The sequence below is a fragment of the Trichosurus vulpecula genome, chromosome 8 (genome assembly GCF_011100635.1).
Source record: "Trichosurus vulpecula isolate mTriVul1 chromosome 8, mTriVul1.pri, whole genome shotgun sequence".
Taxonomy (NCBI): domain Eukaryota; kingdom Metazoa; phylum Chordata; class Mammalia; order Diprotodontia; family Phalangeridae; genus Trichosurus; species Trichosurus vulpecula.
The window spans coordinates 89221593-89242303 of record NC_050580.1 but is presented as its reverse complement, the minus strand read 5'-3'; the positions used below and the strand labels follow the sequence as shown (position 1 = coordinate 89242303).

The window sequence follows — 20711 nt, the reverse complement described above, 5'->3', positions numbered from 1 at the left end:
ATGTTAATAGCGTGTGGGGAGTTCACTACCACCTCTGGTGTGAGGGCTTCCCAAGGCATTTTCAGGGCTGCTCATCCATCTTTGGTGGCCACCTTCACCCAGCTCTTACCTGTGGCTCCAAGAAGCTGGAGCAATGCAGTGGTCACACCCCAGTTAAAACCATCTCAGCAAAAGGGCTACACCAGGTTGAAGGTAACTGATAGACCTCAAACTCATCGGTGAGTTAGGGAGATGTCTGCCTCAAGCATGTGAAGACTACTTCAGGCAGAACGGGCAAATGAGAGCAATTTGTTCCAACAGACAATAAGGTGGCTGAAGCAGGTACTGTGGAGTGTTAATAACTTGATCAGACACAGAGGAAGCCAAGGTCATCCACTGCATCCCAAACTATCACTAGTTGTCTTGACTTTTGTCTTGTCACTGACTTGTTAATGACTCTGCAAGAGAGAATGAGGCTGATGACTTTGTGCAACTTTGCCGCACTTGAATCCAATTCATAAGCAAGTGAAGATATCATCCCATGATGCCATTGCTTCTCTTTGAAAATGAAGGATAAACAAAGGAAACTTTAGTGTTCCTCTCATTTTATATCTCCATTTATATCCCCTCTTTTATGGATAAGGAAACTAGGGCACGCACTGCATCAGTGACAGAGTAGTAAGAAATCAACCAAAGCCAAAAGTCTTTTCTCTGTACCAAGCTGCATTGCCTTATGGGACTTTTGGAGATATTTGCAGCTTATCTGAGTTAAGGGATGATGTTGAATTCCTACTCTGATGCCTCATTGTGGGTATGAAGGTGAAATAGGGCTCCTGAAGGCTAATGTTAATAAAGGGTAAACTCTAACATTTCTTAACATCTAGAAAGGCTTTGAGAACGGGTCCAGGAACAGATTTCATGCAAGTTGTCCAAGGACCAGCCTCGTTAAACTCATAGAAACCCATCACCAGAAGATCCACAGAACCACAGGATCACCGAGCTTACTTTCTGATATTATCTAGCTCAACCTATACCTGACCAAGAAGACCCTCTCAAATCTCTCCAACAAGTAAATGTCTTTACTTGGAGATCTCCAGTTAGGAGAAACCAACTACCTTTTGACGGTGGCTCATTCTACTCTGTATTTTTCTACTCTGTATTTCCTTATATAAACCAAAATCTAACTCCCTGAAACTTTCACCCCTTGCTCTCAATTTTGTCCTTTTGGGCCAAGTAGTGAGTATATTTGTGGTTCCACATGACAGTTCTTAAGGGCAGCTGTCATACTCTTCTAATGTCTTCTCTTCCCCCTAGTTCCTTCTTCCTAGTATGGCATGGTTCTGACGTCTCTAAAATTCTGTTTGTCTTCCTCTGAACACTTCAGCTTATGAATATCTTTCTTAGAACTAAGTACAATATTTTAGATATATCTTGACCAGCATAGCATACAACAAATCTTTCACCTCTTTCTGGAGATTCTGCCTAAAGGCAGCTAAGGTAGGTAGAGAAGTTGATAGAGTGCTAGGCCTGGAGTCAGGATAACCTGAGTTCAGAACTTGCCTCAGATGCTTTGTGATCTTGGACAAATCACTTAACCACTCTCTGCCTGTTTTTTCAACTGTAAAATAGGGATAATAATAATACCTGACTCACAGGGTTGTTGTGAGAATCAAACGAGATAATATTTGTAAAGCACTTCATACATAGTAAGAGCTTAAGAAATATTTGTTTCCTCCCCCCTCTCTCTTGCTCTCTTCCCTCCTTTATCACTTTCTCCTTTCTTTCCTTCTTCTTTTTCCTTCATTCCTTCATTCGTTTGTTCATTCGTTCGTTCCTTCCTTCCTCTTTGCTTTCTTCCTCTTTCATTCACTCCCTCCCTTTCTTTGTTCTTCCTTTCTTTTTTCCATCACTTTCCATGCAGTCTAACCTTTTCTGAGGATGTTGTCCTGTTGGCTGACATGAGCTAGCCCTCAATCAAAACCTGGAGATCGGGTTGTTTTTTTTTTTTAACATGAGCTGCATCCAGCCAAAGCTTTTTCATTCATTATATACTTTCTGAATGAAACTAGTAAAATGCTACATCCTCCTGATTTGACCTGTCCTTTCTACCTCTATATACTCTAGCTCTGGCCTTCCAAATCCCCTGGCTGGGACATAGCTCATGAAACTGAGCTGCTGATTATACTGAGAACATCAGGCTTCTCAGAGCCTTCCTGAATCTGTGACCTTGGGCAAGGCTCTTCATCTTTCTGAGCTTCGGTTTCCCCAATTATAAAATGAGATAATGGTATTTATAATGCCCGTATCCTAGCGTTGTGAGTAAAGTGCTTTGTAAATAGTAAACATCACCTTTCCTCCTCCCCACCACTAAATTCCATTTATTCTCTTTCACCTCTCATAGTGGCACTGACGTCTGAGACCCTTCAGAAGCAGACTCCCCCTGGGCCCCAACTGCCAAAGGCTGGCTTTGTGCCATAAAAAGATGAAACTAAAAATGAAAGTTTCAATGCATTCCAAGAGCCAACTTTCTTTGTTCACTTAAATAACATTAGCACCTATTAAGTAAATGACAAATATTTGGTCAGTGTCATTTCCCAGAGGCTAAAACTCTAAGTGGGTGATCTTGGGGATATCTTTAGGGCTTGGGCCCAATTTAAAAGGAAAAAAAAGGAAGTAACTCAGGAGTATCCTAAAAGAATTAAGATGTTAAGAAATTTGTTAAGACTCAAGGTTTTAAGGTAAGCATGAAGATGGTTGGCCATTCTACCTAATCTATTTAAAGGAAAACAAATATGGAAGGGACTCTCAAGACTCATTAAGAAAGGCAAACAATTAAAGATCACTGATTGTGATCAAGACTCCTCCTGTAGAAGTGTGGTGGTAGAAAGAGTTCTGGATTCGATGTCGGAGGACCTGGTTTCTACTCCTAGCTTCTGACATTCATTAGCTGGGTGACTCCAAGTTAGAGAAATCACTTTAGCAACCTATGCCTCAACTTTGTCATCTATACTCTGGGGATGACGATAATGTGAAGGGAATAACTGCGTGACATAGCTCATAGGATTGCTGTAACGAAAACATATATATATATATATAATTATTGTACTATTGACTTGTATTCTGCAGAGTCTACCAAGTTGAGTCACAACCCTCAGAAGATGAAAGATATATTGCAATGTTTTGTTTTGTTTTGGAGGGGGGTGTTAAATGTGTTAGGTGCAGGCCATCCGAAAGATGTTATTGCTGGGGTAGTGGTAAGTTTCCTCTAGTCTGAGAGTCAGAAAACCAAGATTCTAGAGCAATCTCTGCTTTGAGATCTTTAAAAAGCAACTGAGTATTTTGGGCTGTAGTTTCTCTTGGTCAAGTAGAACTATATGACATATTGACTGTTAACAGGCTGTGTGCCAGAGTACCAGAGAAAGACACTGGAATTATAATAATGTCTCTTAGTGATGTATCTGGATACTCAATCAGTCCCAGCTTTAAGGAAATTTAAGAGTAATAAAAGGTCAGGATAGGTAGGGAATGAACTTCAGCATGGCAGACAGCCTTGCAAAAAGCCTGGGAACAGAAGGCAGAATGTCATTTATGAAGTAAGAAGGGCAGTTTAATTGGAGCATAAAATGTGTGAACGGGAGCTATGTGATAAGCTGGACACATAAACTAAAGTCAAATTATGAAGGGATTTCAATGCCAAAGACAGATCTTGTGTTTTATCCTAAAGATGGTAGGGAGCCATTGAAACAGCCATCAAATGCCTTTTGATTGATCCTCACCTTCATTTCTTCAGAGTCTACGCTGTTCCATGACTTCCAGTCACTCACCATCATTGGAAGAATATCTGTGTTAAGAAGATTGGCCTTTGTCTTGAGGTTGTTAAATGAACTTTGTATGATTTCCAAACCCTTCTCCTCTTTTTCAATTCTGTACTCACCTTACTATCCACTTGTATTTTTTCAAAGAAAGATATATGTGTTTGTATGTGTGTGCATTTGTCTATATATACAACTCTGTAGTATCTCCAAACCCAGTTGGCCCACTTATTCAATTCTGTACCCATCCTATTGTCCATTTAGTGTCTCTCCAAGAAAGATATGCATCTATGTATGTGTGTGAATGTGTGCGTGTGTGCGTGTTTGTGTGTATACAGCAATAGAAGAACTCTAAGGATCATCCATGCAACTTTATATCGTGATCTGGACAACAGACACTCTCTATTCTCTAGCATTTTCCATGATGGATAGTTAGGCCAAACTCTTTTGAGTGGTTATGACTCTTACTGAAGAGGCTCTCTGGTGTTCTGGGTTTGATCAACCAATCAATCAACACCCATTTAATTAAGTACCTAAAAATGTTTTCAAGGCCAGATACACTGAAAATAGAAAAAAGATATGCTAAGACAAAGAACAATTTTTATGCATTCAAATCTGGCCTTAAATAATTAATATATAATATTGGGCAAGTCACGCAATCTCTATTGCCTCAGTTTCCTCAACTGTAAAATGGAAATAGTAAAGTACCTATCTCCTAGGGTTGCTGTGAAGATCAAAATGAGGTAATATTTGTAAAGCACTCAGCCCAGTGCCTGGCTCATTATTGGTGCTTTAAAACTCTTCCTTCCTTGCTTCCTTCTTTCTGTTAAAAATTATACAGAATGGTACAGTTTGTATACATTTTTATTCATTTTTTCTCGATGGCTTTAAAGAATTATTAGGAACTTGACAAACATCAACAAATATGAACATTTCCATAAAGGAAGGGCAGAAAATAGGATTGTGTATGGAACCATGGATCTATTACATGCAGCTTGTTTGTTTGTTTTGTAAGTATATATTAAATTTAAGATGGAAGCAATGGTCTGGATCCCCTTCTGAGCTTCCTTCTGTCTTATGTGCATTTTAAATGTCTCATTGGTTATCTCTTTTTTCTCTTCTTCTTTTCTGCATCCTTGTTACTACATCTATTGCCCTCCCACAGTTCCTCCAAAGAAAAACTCAAAATGGTAGATGATGATGGTGATGATGATGATGGTGATGCTGCTGCTGCTGCTGATGATATGGAGCGTTTTAAGGTCTGCAAGGCACTTCACACATTTGTTTCATTTGATCCTCACAACAACCCTGTGAGGCAAGTGCTGTTATCACCCCCATCATACCGAGGAGGAAATTGAGGGTGAAAGGCAAGTTGACTTGCTCAGTGTCACTTAATAAGTGCCAGGGGCAGGATATGAATCTAGAACTTCCTGACTCCAACACTAAATTTGTGTTTCATTGGTTTTTTTCTTAAAATGTGTATCTCATTCTGCACCCATAGTCCATCACCTCCCCATCAAGAGGTAGAGAGCGTAACTTGGGCTGCCGTAAAGGAGGCGGTGTCGCGGGTGGTGGAGATGGGGACCGGCGGGCGGAGCAGGCCACGGTCGGTGAAGGGAAAGGTGGAAAAAGCAGCCGCGGACAACGCCCCCTCGAGCTTATGGCCCTACAGGTGCATCGAGTGTAACCAGGAGGCGACGGAACTGTACAGGGACTATAACCACTGGGTGCTGAAGATAACCATCTGCAAGTCTTGCCAGAAGCCTGTGGATAAGTACATCGAGTACGATCCTGTTATCACCCTGATCAGTGCCATTTTATGCAAAGCGCAGGCCTATAGGTATATTCTTTTCAATACCAAGATAAATACCCATGGGAAGCCCCGCATATTTTGTTTGCTTTCTGAAGCATATCTGAGGTGGCTGCAGCCGCAAGATTCAAGCCAGCACGCTGACCTTGATGACTTAATAAGATATGCCAAAGAATGGGATTTCTATAGAATGTTTACAATAGCTTCTTTAGAACAAATGGCTTTCTTTATTGGAATTTTTGCTGGTTTGTGGCTAATCCAACCCACAACACTGAGAAGAAAGTCCAACTTCATTTTGCTTCTGAAAGCACTACTATTGTCCAGCTATGGGAAACTCCTGCTGATTCCAGCTGTCATTTGGGAACATGACTACACTCCTCTGTGTCTCAGACTCATAAAAGTATTTGTCCTTACATCAAATTCTCAGGCAATCAGAGTGACCCTAAACATCAGTCGCAAGCTTTCATTGTTGGCCATCCTGAGTGGATTAATATTGGAAAGCAGTGTGGTCTGCTTCTTCCAAAGGATGGGATGGGCTGTAGAAATTGATTGTTCCATCTATAAAACTTAAGATTTCTCTTGAAGATAAAGAAGAAAAACCTCTATGATCATGACTTTCAGGAAAGTGTCTTAGATGTGGCCACGAATTCTTTTTTTATGAAAAATTAAACAAAGGGATACGCACTAGCAAAGTAATTGGGTATATGGTGCCACTTTTTCTGGAATATGGTTATATTTCAATATTTAATAAAATGGTTGTTTCTTTGTAAAAAAAAAAAAGAGGTAGAGAGCAAGATTCATCATCAGTTTTCTGGAATCCTGATTGGTTCTTGTATTATCATGGTTCTTTGAAGTCCTGATTGTATCATCGTGGTTCTCAAGTTATTTAAAATGTAAATTTTTTTTTGCTATGTTGTAATAATTTCAAACATTGTTCTTCTTACTCTGCTCACTTTCCTCTGTATCATATCAGTTCAAGTGTTCCAAGGCTTCTCTGAAACCTTGCTTTTTGGTTTTTCTCTCTTTTTTTCTTCTATTTTTCTTTTTGAGACCGAATCTTTTTCTCTTGCCCAGGCTGAAAGTGAGGTGTCCACTGTCAGGCTGATCTCACTGGTGAGAGGTACAGAAGCTTTGACCTTAGTTTCTGACCTGGATCAATTCTCTCTTCTTGGGCAGCTTGGTCCACTCCTCCACCCAACCATGGGGGCTTGCCCTATTGGTATTGGACTTAATGTAGACACCTCATCTTTGGCCCTACCACTGCTCAGAACTCCTGAGTTCAAGTGATCCATCAGCCTTAGCCTCTGCAGTGTTAGAGATTACTGCTATGTGCCATAGTACCCAGTCTCCCATAATTTCTTACAGTATAGTATAGTAATATTCCATTACATTATTATGCCACAATTTATTTATCCATTCTGCAAATGATTTGTGCCCACTTTGTTTTGAGTTCTGTGATATGAGAGAAATGCTTTTACAAAGAGTTGTATAAATTCATCTTGTATGTCTAGTAGTGGCATTTCTGAATAAAGGAGTAAGTATAGTTTAGTGTCTTTTTTTAAGGATAGTTATAAAATGTTTTCTAGAATGGACCAATTCAATAGTATTATACTTTGCCTCCTTCCAATAATTACCAATAAAGTCAGTAGGAGATGGAATCTTATGATTATTTAAATTTTCACTTCTTCTGTCATTAGTGAACTGGAGCATTTCCACAAGGTTATTGGTAGTTTGTATTTCTTCTTTTCAGAATTGCTTGTTCATATCCTTTGGTCTATTTATCTAACTATTTATCTAATAGGAAATGACTCATTTTCTCATATGTTCGAATCACTTCCCTATTTCTTGCATATTAGTCCTTCCTCAGGAAAAAAAAATACTGGAAAAGTTCTTCCCAGGTAACTGTCTCCCTTCATATTCCAAATGCATTGATCTCCTAATTCTAACTGCATTGAATGTATAATCAAAATTTATATAATTAAAATTGGATGTCTCTTGTCAGAATCTCTGCTCCTTGTTTTGTCAAGAACCTTTCCTTTATCCATAGTCATGAAAGGTAACCCCTTCCTTGCTCCTCTAATTTGTTTATGATATCTTTTGTAATTGTTTGTGTATCCATCTGGAATTCGGTGTTGATATATCATGTGAGATGTTGGTCTAAACCCAATTTCTGCAATATTGCTTTTGAGCTTTCTTAGCACTTCTGGTTAAAAAGTGAATCTTTACCCCAGTAGTTGAGGGTCTTTGAGCTTATTGAATACTATGCTATCATGTGTAGAGATATGAAAAAAAAGATAGGTTCTCATCTCAAGCTTTCTCATTGCTGCTTCTTATTTTAGGAAGGATAATTTTGTTTTTCTTTCTTCATCCCTTTCTTCCTCCTCCTCTCCCTCTCTCCTTCCTTCCTTCCTTCTTAACTTTCCTCCTTCCTCCATTCCTTCTTTGTCCCTCCCTCTCTCCCTTCCTTTCCCTTCTTCTTTCCTCTATCCCTCCCTTCTTCATCCCTTCTTTCCTCTTTTCCTTCCCTTCCTTTCCTTTCCCTTCTCTTCTCTCCCTCCCTCCATTTTCCCTTCCTTCCTTCCTTCCTTCCTTCCTTCCTTCCTTCCTTCCTTCCTTCCTTCTTTGGCTTGGAGAGAAACTCAGAGGTAATTTATTCTTCACTCTTTGAAGGCTCAGAGGCTCAGAAACACTCTTGCTTTAAACACTCTAGTTTTACCAGGAGTTTTAAAACACTTCAGTCATAATGATATAGCAAACTCTGGGAAAGGCATTCTTTATTGCTCTTCTTATATTCCTGCTGGTGCCTTCACTGCCAGAATTCAATTTCTGTGTGTTTGGTTTTTTCCCACTCCAATGAATCTCGCTGTTCATCTCCCTTGTGTATTTGTTTCCCTTGTCTGCCTAGAATGTGCTCCATTTACCATGAGAAGCTATTTAAGTTAAGTTGCTAATCTAAAGTAGTTGTCAGATTTAGCTCATTTGGATGCATAAGAATTTATATGTTTGTATATCAACTAATAGTTTCCAGATGTGATTAATGCATTTTATTCTGTATCATTAATAAATTTATTTTCTTATTCTCAGAGGAAGACATGTAAAAGTATGAGCTGCTTGATATGATAACCAAGACATGTCATTGCCAAACCTTAAAGATCTAAGTTCATAGCCATTAGGAAATATAAATGTAACAAGCCCACATCCATGAGAGAAGTTTTGCTAACACTACCTCACAGGGCTCTATACAGGCTCACGTGAAAATCTTTTAACAAGTTAAGGGCTATGCAAACAGTTATTATCAGCCTGGCTTCTCACTTTTCAGAAGTTTATTTCTCCTCTTCCCTGACCACCAAAGGAGGAAATGAGAAAGAAACGGTCCATTATTTCACAATCTAAGTGAAAAAATTCACTGATGATACATTAAGGGAAATAGAAGAGATATTGCTGGGAACTGCCTTCAGGAATACCACAACAACTAAATGAACTCAAAGGCACTTTATGAAGAATTTATATTTCCTTTTTCCCAGTGATAAAGAAAAGATCATATTTCAGGTCATGTCTCTATATAGCCCTCAGCATGCATACTCCGATGCTCACTCGTCAGGCCGGGCTGACAGGATCTCCACCTAGAATGGGGAGGTCAGTGGGTTTCATCTGGACCCTTCTATTGAGTGCAGGTATGTTCCATCCCCACCTTATTTCTGTTCTTTTAATCTGCTGGCTGAAGGTTAGAAGATCTTGCCTATTGATAAAGAACACTTGTAGCTCTTATCTAGGCTGCTTCCAAGAGGCAGATTTAGGGTTAATGTAGATAAGAATTTCCCAACAGACCTCTCCAAAAAGGGAATGGGCTGTCTTGGTAGATAGTGAGAACCCCTTCAATGGAGGTCCTTAAGTAGGGGCAAGATGATCACTTGTTGCCAATATTGTAGAGTTTATTTTTGTTCAGGTATGGGTCGGAGTACATGGCCCCAGGATTCTTCCAGCTCTGAGATTCTGTGCTTCTGTGATCAGTTCCAGCAAACAACATGTCTTTTTATACATAGTGCCAAAGAGAAATTGAATATGGCAGGTCATCCACAGAACTCAGAACAAATATTAAACCATTTGTGGGATCTTCATTTATTCTATCTTATATATGCCCCACAGAAGTGGTGTCAAACTAAAATAGAAACAGTTCCCCATAGGCCACATATTGACTTAGAAAGCTTAAATTAACAAAATCTAGACTGCATTGTATATATTAGTTATTTATTTTGTTAAACACTTCCCGTTTACATTTTAATCTGATTTGGTCTGCATTCAAGAGTTTTGCTGCGCCATGAGGCCTATGGGCTGTGAGTTTGACACATTTGCTCCATAGGCATTTGGAAAGGGGTGAGAGAAGAGTAGTAGGCCCTGGTTTTCAACTTGATGAAAGACAAGAAACTTTATCTCATGTGTAACAAGCATTTGGTATCATTGAGCAGGTCGGGTTGTTGGTTGTTCCTCCAACCACTTAAGATGTGTTTATAATAAGAAATCACATTTCTATAAAACTTATAGAACATTTCCCACACAACAGCTTCCTGAGAGGTAGTTAATGAAAGTATTATTGTCATGATTTTACATATGAAGATAATGAGCTTTAGAAAGATTAAATGCCTTGGTCAAATTCACACAGTTAGTAAAGGCCAGAGTTAGGATTGTACACAGATCTACTGATCCTGAATCCAGAACCCTTCTAATATATACTCTGTGCTGTTTTTCTAGTTTCTGGATAAACTTGAAAGGCCCTCGAATATATACTATGCTTATATGAGTGCCCAAACTCGATTGAATGTCCAGAAATCATTTAGACTTGCAGTAAGATTCCTATTCTTAGAGAAAGTTAATACGTGTCTCAAGGGACTCAAAGTTATATTCTGTATGTCCCAGTTCTATCACTAGAAAGATTATCAGAAAGAGAAAGAGAGAAAACCAGAGTGTGCCCAGAAGACAGAGACAGAGAAAGAGGGCGTTAAAGACACAGAGAACACAAGAGGACAGACTCAAGCCAAATCTGTTCAAATCAACAAATAATCACTGAGTCTCTACCACATTAAAAGTGTTAGGAAGAAGATTTCTGATGCTGATTGCGTTGGCCTCTCATCATTTTGTATTGAATATTTGTATTCCTTGAGTATACCTTTACTTCTGGTGTCTAGAAATCCCATATATTTCTCCAGGTTTCCACTTGAGACCTTTCAACAAAGTCATCTTATTTGGGGGCAGGGAGGGGGTGGGATAGATAGAGCGCCAATCTTGGAGTCAGGAGGACCTGAGCTTAAATCCAGCCTCAGACACTGATTAGCTGTATGACCCTGGGCAAGTCATTTAACCATTTGCCTCTGTTCTTCATCTATAAAAAGAGCTGGAGAAGGAAATGGCAAATCGCTCCAATGTCTTTGCCAAGAAAATCCCAGATGGGGTCTGAAGAGTTGGACATGAGTGAAACAACTTAACAAGATCTTCTTTGAGCCTCACAAGTTACTGTGAGGTCAGCAGAATAGGCACTATTATTCTTATTATGTATATAAAAGGAAAATGAGAAGCAACTTACGCCGCAGGTCTGGCTGTTCAGGTCTGGCATGGGAGGATGCTGTCCTGTTTGTTCCAGTTATTCACTGATCCTCTAATTTCCACCCCTGTCCTTGCCTCAAAGGTCACTAATTCATTCGCAGAAGCCCATCACTAGTTAAAACCATGAAGTGCCAATCGATGCAATCACTGGCATCTTGAAGTTGGAGATTAAGGGAAATCCGAGAGCATGGCTGGAGGCATAAATGCGGTTGACATTTCCTTGAGTTTGCTATTTAGAGCATTTTTTGGCTAAAAGGCTAACCAATATATATTGAGTAAGGGGGGAAGTAAAGCGTGACTTTTCTGTTTACATCGCAGCCACTGGAGTAAAAAGAAAGTTGGCTCCTGAGGCCTGAAACAAAGGACTTAATATCAAGTTGCCCTTGGTTATCACTCAATTAGTTCAAAGTGCTTTGTATTTTATCGCTCAGTGGACTTGCCTTTGTGAAGACACATGAGATAACATACAGAAAAGTAGTTTGCTAAGCCTAAACTATGGATTGACCCATGACAAGGTAAATCCAGTGATGCCAAAAGTCAGTGCATTGTTAGTAAAAGGGCACAGTGATGTTTCTTAAAAGATAAATAGATCAATGCCCATTGTGTCTGCCTAGTTGGAGAAAGGAATATGTTGTGCTTATGAAACTGAGTGCTGACAGTCTCTTGGAAAAGTATATTCATACAACAAAAAACTTTCACACATTTTTTTCACTTGGTTCATATAACAGACCTGTTTAATTTGTATTTTGCTCTGCCAAGGTGATGGTAATGGGCTGGAAAGGACAGGACAAAAAAGTCTAATACAAAATAAGGGGAAAGTAAGAAAACTACTCTGGATGGGTGGAAGTCATCAGGCCCTCTCCACTCTGCTGTGGTTGGACTATGGCAAGAGTAAGGAATTTTGTTCTGGGAACCACATTTTGAGAATGACAATGAGCTGGGTGCAGTGGCAGGTGCCTGTAATCCCTGCAACAAGGGAGTCTGTGGCTGGGAAATCTCATCAGTTTTGGATGTCTGAACTGTAGTGGGCTGAAGGTGATTAGGTGTCTGCATTGGATGGCATTAATATGGTGACTCCCTAGAATCTGGGCACCACAAGGATGCCTAAAGAAGTGCTAACTGGCCTGGGTCAGAACAAAGCTCATGTACATCAGTACATGATCACAGTAGTGGGATGGCTCCATCAGGGGTCCTTTTACTTGCAACCTGCAAGATAGGAAGAGTCAGTCTAAAAAATATCAGTGATAAACTGGTGAATATCTAAAGGAGGACAGCCAGCATTGCGAGGGACCTCAAGCTCATTTTATCTGAGGATAGTTTAAAGGAGATGAAGAAACGATTCTTTTGGAGGGAGGGAGTTTGATAGCTGTCTTCAAATATATAAAGGATATCGCATGGAAGAGGGATTAGAATTGTTCTCCTTGGCCCTAGAAGGCAGAATTCAGAGTAATGGGAAGAGATTGCAGAGAAGCCCAATTCAGTTCAATGGAAAGAAAACATCCTGACTGTTAGAGAGCTATCCAAAAGAGAAATGGTCTGTCTCTGGAGGTAATTGGTTTCCTCAACACGAACAAAGGTTGGACAACTATTTCCTGAGGACATCATTGAGGGGACTTTCATTTAGATGTGGGTTGCATTTGATGGCCTCCAAAGTTTTTTCTAACTCTGGGTGTTCTGTGGTCTCTGAAATAAATATGATGTAACAGAAAATGCTGGCTCAAATTATCAGGCAGGACAATGCAAAGAACATGAGTTTGGAAAAATGTTGAGGTTAACATATAACGCTGACTCCCCAAAAACCGTATAAAGCTAAATGCTAACCTATTTAAGTTGTTTTGATCTTTTCCCCTGAAAATATGAAATAGAAAATAGTTTTCCTTCAGATATTGTCATTCAGTTGTAGTTTAGTCACATCTGACTCTTTGTGACCCCATTTGGGGTTTTTTGGGCAAAGACAGTGGAGTGGTTGGCCATTTCCTTCTCCAGCTCATTTTCCAGATAAGAAAACTGAAGAAAACAGAATCATGTGGCTTACATAGTCACATGACTAGTAGGGGTCTGAAGCTGGATTTGACCTCAGATCTTCCCAACTTTAGGCCCAGTGTTCTCTCCAGTGGCCACCTTGCTGCCCATTTCATTCAGCTACTGACCCCCCGCCCCCGCCAAATATAAAGGTGTGATTTCTTTCCATATAAATACATAGTCTTGAATAGACTTGGATTTCTAAAACATATAAATCATAGAGTGGTAACTAATTTCCATTTGTTTCCACAACAGGCATTGTGTGGACTGTCTTGTCAGAGACAACAAGGACTGGTGAGCGTTATCTCAACCCTTTTGCGAGCCATGTTTTTATTATATATTTCTTGTTTTCATGTTTTGTGCAAGCCCTCTAATAAGAGAACTGTGTATAGTTGAAATTATCTTCCCAGAGGGATTGTTTCTTTCTTTCTGGACTTCTAGGTGCTGAAAACTAATATGGAATACTCCACATTAGGTAACTATGACCTCTCTTTACTTTCTGTCTGGTATTGAATGCATACCTGAATGTAGATATTTCACTGTCTTTTCACTCTGTCAGAGAAACTAGGGATGAAACCTGCCCATTCCATGAAATGGTTCCCCTCTTACCTCATACTCTACTTTCCTGGGAGATATCACTCCTGATCTTAGGTGTAGACCATCCCTAGGATAGCCTCTCAAACTCTGCAAGGTAAAATATACACCTTTTGACTCTTTGGAAAATGGACTGTAGCTGTATCTAGGGGAAGATCATGCGTCTTAAAGATCTGCTTAGAAAAATCTCAGGGAAAAGTGACCTTCATAATAATTTCAAAGAATGTGAAAAGGAGACAGAGATGAGAACAAGAAATAGGTGAAATTTACAACCTGCTGGGGTTGGGTCAGGAATAAGGAAACCCTAGCTGATGATTATTGACTACTAATATAGGTAAGTAAGGGTAATAGACCACTTTTTAGGGGGGAATGAACAATAGAGATGGTTATAATTTGCACAGCAGGCTAGTTCTCTTAGAGGGTCTAACACTTGCCATTTAAAAGAACCATCCATAGCTCAGCTCCAGGTAGCTTCTCTGGCAGTCTCCCATGCTAGGCTCCCTCCTCATCTTCACCACCACATCTCCAAGCCTCAAGTCCTAAATAAAATATAATCTTCTACAGTAAACTTTTTTCAACCCCTCAAGTCAAGTGCCTTCTCTCTCTTAATAATTTCCTCTTTATTATGCACTTGGGTTGGGTTTTTTAAATACATACTTGTTTGTTTGTTGTCTCCCCCATGAGAATGTTAGCTCCTTCAGGACAGGGACTGTGTTTATTCTCTTTTAGTATCCCCAGCACTTAGCATGGTGTCTAATATATAGTAAGTGTTTAATAAATCATTATTCGCTGACTGATTTTGTTACTTTTGCCAATCTGATGGGTGTATGGGAATTTGCAATTATTGGTCATTTGGAACATTCTTTAACATGACTGACACATTCACTTTCTCTGGATATGAACCATTTTTGATCCCTTATTTTGGAAAGATGCCTGAAAGTATCCTAAACAACACAGGAGAATGGAAAATATTTCCAATGTGTATCATGTATGGGAAGTCCACCTTTCCATCACTTTATAATCTTTCTGTTTTGTTTTCAGCATCACCTGACTGTGGTGGTATTCTCACAAAGCCTTCAGGGAAATTCTCCAGTCCCAGAGGACCTACACACTCAGTGCCCTTCAAGTGTATCTGGTCCATCCAAGTGGCATTCTCTCACAGAGTCTCACTGGCTTTTCCTCAACTCGAGTAAGTACGGGGGATTTTGTTTTCCATAGAGTCTGTTCTTACGCTCCCGGTGTATAGAGATGCATTACTATATCTATCATAAGCTATTCTTCATTGACCTTAGTACTAGAGCCAAACGTCTGCCTCTCCCATAGGCAGGCCCAGGAGAAATGCTGTGAATAAGTAGCTGTCTGGATGGCATGAGTTGAGGGAGCCCCACAGGCCCCCTTGACCTACTGCAGTGACTGAAATCTCTACTATCTTCCAGATGCACATGCATTTTGATTGAGTTAAGTTAAGGTGTTGCACAATTATATGCAGCCTTAAAGCTGCGATTTCCTCATACCAGATAGTTTATGAAAGTGTTATTAGCTCCATTTGATAGAAGTGGTAACTGAGGCTCAAATATTTCAAGTGACTTGTTTTTGGTCATCGTGATAGTAAGTGGCGGAGACAGGATTTGAATCAGTCTCCTGCCTCCAAGCCCAGCTTTCTTTTCACAATACCATACTGCCCTCACTTGGTTAGGTAGTGCATGATCAGGAAATGGACTTGGGAAAAGAGGAGACAGAGTGACGGAGTTAAACAAGAGGTAGCTGGAGATAATCTGGAGCATAGGAGGATGTTTGCACATCAAGAGAGCTCTGATGAGGGAAGGACAAGGTGAAACCAAGGTCTACTTCACAGTGTTGCCCTATCTGGGTGCTGATGCTGAATAAATACATTTCCTCCTTTGGCCTCATCTTCCCTTCAAAATAATGTTCATGAGATACTCAGATCTGCAGAGCACCAGACTACCAGTCAGCATTCACCTGAAGCCTGGCCTTTGTTATATCCTGCTTTCATTGTTCTATGGAGGAGATTTTGATTTGTTACAGAGAAAAACATCTTAACATCTTTGTTATCCCAAACAAAGTATGGTCTGTTTTCATAAGGGGTAAATTCTCCCTTTCTAAAAGTGTTCGGGCTGAGGCTAGATGAATCCTTAGGCCAGGGATACAATACATTCCTCCTTTAGACAAGGGATTGGTCTCAATAACCCAGAGCAGCCCTTCTATCATTAAGAGTTCATGATTCTAGAGTCTCCGAAGCCTATTACTGTACCTTATTTTGTCCATCAGAAAATGCTCATGGTCATTTTTAAACCATGATAGGAGGAGTCAAGTAACTCAGTCAACAATCATCTATTGTTTCTGCCAAATATTGTGCTAAAAATTCTGGGGATACTATGGAAAGGCAAATGACAGTCCCTGTTCTCAAGGAGCTCACAGTCTAAAAGCGGGGAGACAATATCCAGAGAACTACGTACAAATATGATGTGTAAGGATAAATTGGAGTTAGGCTCAGAGGGAAGGTGTTAGAATTGGGAGGGTTTAGGAAGAGCTTCTTAGAAGGTGGGACTTTTGCTGAGACTTGAAGGAAGCCAGGGAACCCAGAGAGCAGAGGTGAGCAGGGAGGCATGAAGGACAGCTAGCGAAAATGTTCAGAGCCAGGAGATAGAGTGTCATGTTTGAGGAAAAGCAAAGAGTACAGTATCATTGAATCATAGAGTATGTGGAGGAGAAGAAGGGGTGAGAAGACTGGAAGGGAACAGAATATGAAGGTTTAAAAGGCGGAGACCCAACCATGAACACAAACATATACTTCCCTCTCTTCCTGCTTATCTCTTCAAACCCTCAATGGGAAAGCAGTCTATAGAATAACAAGGATCTCTGGAAAGAATATATATATTTTTAACTTGGATCAGTCTGCATTGTAGCCATTGTCTAAGTCTTACTCTTAGCCATGATGTATATGCCCCAGAGATAACTGAGAAAAACATTTCTTCACTAAAATCTTCCTTGGATGTCTTATTATGGCATAGAAGTCTTTCTCAGAAGGCTAGTCAATCAGGAAGCATTTATTAAGCATTTACTATGTGCTAAGCTCTTGGGTTAAGGAAAGAAAAAATGCATTCCTTGACTTCAGGGAAGGTGGTGGGTCCCCCCTCGCTGTAGGCCTTCAAGCCAAGGCTAGAAGACCCTTTGCTGGATATGTTGTAGAGGTTATTCTTTTTCAGGTATGTATAGGTTAAACTAAATGGTCACTGAGATTAATTAATCAGCCAACCAACAAGAATCCATTAAGCAACTACTATGTGCCAGGCAATGTATTTTCTTTCAACTCTGAAATGTGAGGTTTTTGTTAAGGCTATTCCAGCCAATCACAACCTTTGGCATATCATATGAAGTTGGAAGGGATCAGAGGATAGGTCAGTGACGTATTGGATCTTGGTTGTCCAAGGAGCACCGTAGCTAGGTACAGAAAGGCTCATTGTCAAAAAGCTGGCCATCAGGTGATTAATTTTTTCCAGGCATGGTAACTCATGCCACACAGCCTAGGGAGTATGTGATCTGCACTGATGGAGAAAATGCTCATATCGATGAAACCAAAAACTTTAGAAGTATTGAAGCAAGCTTTGTTTTGTTTGGGGCCAGAATTGTGGTTTTCATTGGTCCATTTGCTCTTGGTGAGCAAAGTCCCTCTGCTAAAGCAGATCTGGCACCTCTTTTGCTACTTATCATCTGAGAGAGTTGTCTGAGATGATCAGAGATTAAAGTAATTTGCTCATTCACACAGCTAGCATGTGTCACAGGCAGGAATTCAGCCCAGGTTTCTTGACTTTAAGGCTGGCTCTCTCTCTAGTACCCCAGTTGTTTAGTGCTTAGTACAGTGCCTGGCACAGAGTAGGCACTCAATAAATGCTAGCCAACTGACTCTCACGAAATAGAAGACTAACACAGTATACTTTGTTATATGTAAAAAGTATGAGAATACTTTGTAAAGGGTTCTTCCCTTGGCAGAGGATTCTCATTTACATTCTCCTTGTGTAATAGGTGGGGAAAGTATTATTAACTCCACTAATAGGTCTTGGTTTTGTCATCCGTCAAATCGGAATAATATTCCTTACTTCATAAGGTTGTAGTGGCTAGCTAATGGGATAATTTTATGTGAAAACTCATTGAAAATAATAGAAGCTCTAAACAAAGTGATAAAATATAACAATATTAATAATAGTATGTCTAGAGATACTAAGTGACTTGTTTAAGGTAGCGCAGCACAGTGAATTAGGAGAAGATCTAAGATAAATATACAGACATTCAGGATCACATGTATTCTTATCTCCCCCCCATTAGAATATAAGTTATTGGTAAGTGCAGATTGTTTTATATTTTGTACTTATATTGCCAGTACCTAACACAGCCCCTGGCATATAGTAGGCACTCAATAAATACTTATTGATTGATTATAGACTGAGAGATAGAAGAGACCTTAGAGGCCACCAAGTCCAATCCTCTTGTTTCACAACTGAGGAAACTGAGGCACAGAGTAGTTAAGTGATTTGCCTGGGGTCACTTTTAGTTGGTAAGTGTCTGATACAGGATTTGAATTTGGGTCTCCCCAACTCTTAAGTCCGGTGTTCTATCCACTAAGCCACCTCACTGTATTTGCACACCTTTTAACAGATCACAAAGTTTCAGTCAATAACTCCCAGGTGGGAAGAGATTGAGATGGGATGCAAAAATCTCTAAAGGTAAAATGAGGCAGTTCAAGACAGCTATGGTCACAGAAAACTAATAGGCGGGTAGAACTAGTCAACGAAGGCTGATTTATCCCTCAAGAAGCTATTTTAATTCTTGCTTGAATGAAATTTCCTTACTGAGGCAGTGTGTTATAGTAGATCTAAGAGCTGGGAGACCTGGGCTCTAGCCCCAGTTTATTAACTGATTAGTTTTTGAATGTTGGGAACATCATAATTTCTCTGGGTCTTTGTTTTCTCATCTGTCAAATGTCAACAGTAGTCCTTACTTCATAGGGTCACAGTGGTGAGCTAACGGGATAATTTACGTGAAAACCTTTTGAAATTAATGGAAGCTCTAAACCTATAAAAGATTGTACTATATTATTACTAATAACAATTTATTATTGTTATTATTAATTTATATGGAGAGAGACAATGTGGTGTAATGAATAGAGGGTTGGTCTTGGAATCAGGGAGACTCAAGTTGAAGTGCTGCTTCTGACACACGCTAAATTTGTGTTCAAGTCATAAATTCTCAGTGCCCCCAAACAACTCTCTAAGACTCTAAGTTACAGAAGATTGGTGGAGGGAGTTTCCACTAAAGGAGTGCCTCATATCAAAGAAATCACAAATGTTAGGTTGAGATGTCCTCCTTCTCCCTCCCACATGTATGTGGTATATGTACATAGTGTGTATCTGTGTTTGTGTGTATATGGGCATATGTGAATTATGTGGTTTATGTGTGTGTTTTATATATATGTATGTGTAGATATATGTGCATGTGGACATGGTCTGTGTATGTGGTATGTGTGTGTATGTATATATGTGCATTGTGTGGTGTGTATATCTGTAATGTACATGTCTGTGGTATATATGTATGTATATGCACGTCATATGTTTGTGTATGTGTGATGTATTTAGATAATTAACAGTGATTAGCCATTGCTATTCATTACATGGAAACAAAAGTGGGGAAGTTGTGGTTTCTGAGAACCTGGCTTCTAATCCTAACTTTGGTGCTTATTAGTTTGTATGACATTGGACCACTTATCTAGCTAGCCTCTTTGGCTCTCAGTTTCCCAGTCTGATCAATGAGAAGCTTGGGTTGGCTGATTTCTTAGGATATTTTCCAGTTCTAAATAATGTGTTCAAGTGACATATACTATAATGTTAGACAGAAATGATTTGGGGGTTATTCATTATATAGTTCTCCCTATAGTAATGTTAATACAGTGGTTGAATAATGAGAACATAGCTACAAACTGACTTGAGAATCAGTTCCTTTGAGCTAACCTGCCTTTCACGAGGGCAGGGACTGTATCTGAACTGCATTTTTTTCCTAGCACCTAACACAGCACTTTGCACTCATAAAACAATTTCCATTTTTGAGGTGGAACCACTTATTAGTGCCAAGACCTTTGGTGGCACAAAGCTTCTTTTCTAGGTCATTGGTAGCTGAGCCTGCTGGGGAAGCAGGGGTTATTTCGAAGGCTGGGGTAGTTTCCAAGTTGCATCTTCACTGGAGTTGCCTCCTAGGATGATGGCAACAGGGGTTGGGCTAAGAGTTAGGCCTGTAGTTTGGGGCATTGCCATTTCCAGGTTATTGGGCTCAGGGTGCTGGATTAACCTCTCTTAGGGTCTTCTAGTAGATGGGAAAGTGTCTTTTCAAGGAGAATAACATTAGACAGACTATATGTATTTTTTTACCTTCACATTCAGTTTAGACTGTTCCACTGAATATGTTGAAGTATTCGATGGGACCCCAACTTCTCGTTCTTTGGGGAAAGTGTGCAATGGACTCTACCTCACCTACCAGTCCTCCTCAAACATCATGACTGTTGTGTTCTCTGGAAATTCGAGCCAGTCGTCTTCTTTGTTTGATGGCTATTACTATGCTGAGCTGGAAGGTAAGTATGAGTGAGATTCAGATGACTCCTGCCACCTAGGACAACACTACTGCATGAGAAACACATTCATTTTTGTGTTGAGCCATTCAAAAATATAGATCAACTGAAGAATGTTCTGGAGTTAAGTTGAGAGAGTCTTGGACCCCCAGCATGAAAAGAAGGGGAAGGGAAGAAGTCTACTTCCGTAGGATGATCATCATTCAAAAGTAAAATATTTGGCCCAATATTAAGGTATTTCTCAATATCCAGATGTTCGATG

At 39.8% G+C, this 20711-nt stretch overlaps 1 protein-coding gene across 1 annotated transcript; it reads left to right on the top strand.

Moving 5' to 3' along the window:
- Positions 1-6172, top strand: LOC118829579 (protein ARV1-like). The gene is made up of 2 exons (XM_036736543.1): positions 1-218; positions 5293-6172. Exons 1-2 carry the CDS (start codon positions 1-3, stop codon positions 6170-6172), a joined length of 1098 nt encoding a protein of 365 aa, XP_036592438.1.
- Positions 6173-20711: the final 14539 nt, after the last annotated feature.

Coding starts and splice junctions, on each gene's coding strand:
- LOC118829579 (XM_036736543.1), top strand. CDS start 1: ATGTTAATAGCGTGTGGGGAGTTCACTACCACCTCTGGTGTGAGGGCT. Junction 219..5,292: donor GATAGACCTCAAACTCATCG/GTGAGTTAGGGA, acceptor CTGCACCCATAG/TCCATCACCTCCCCATCAAG.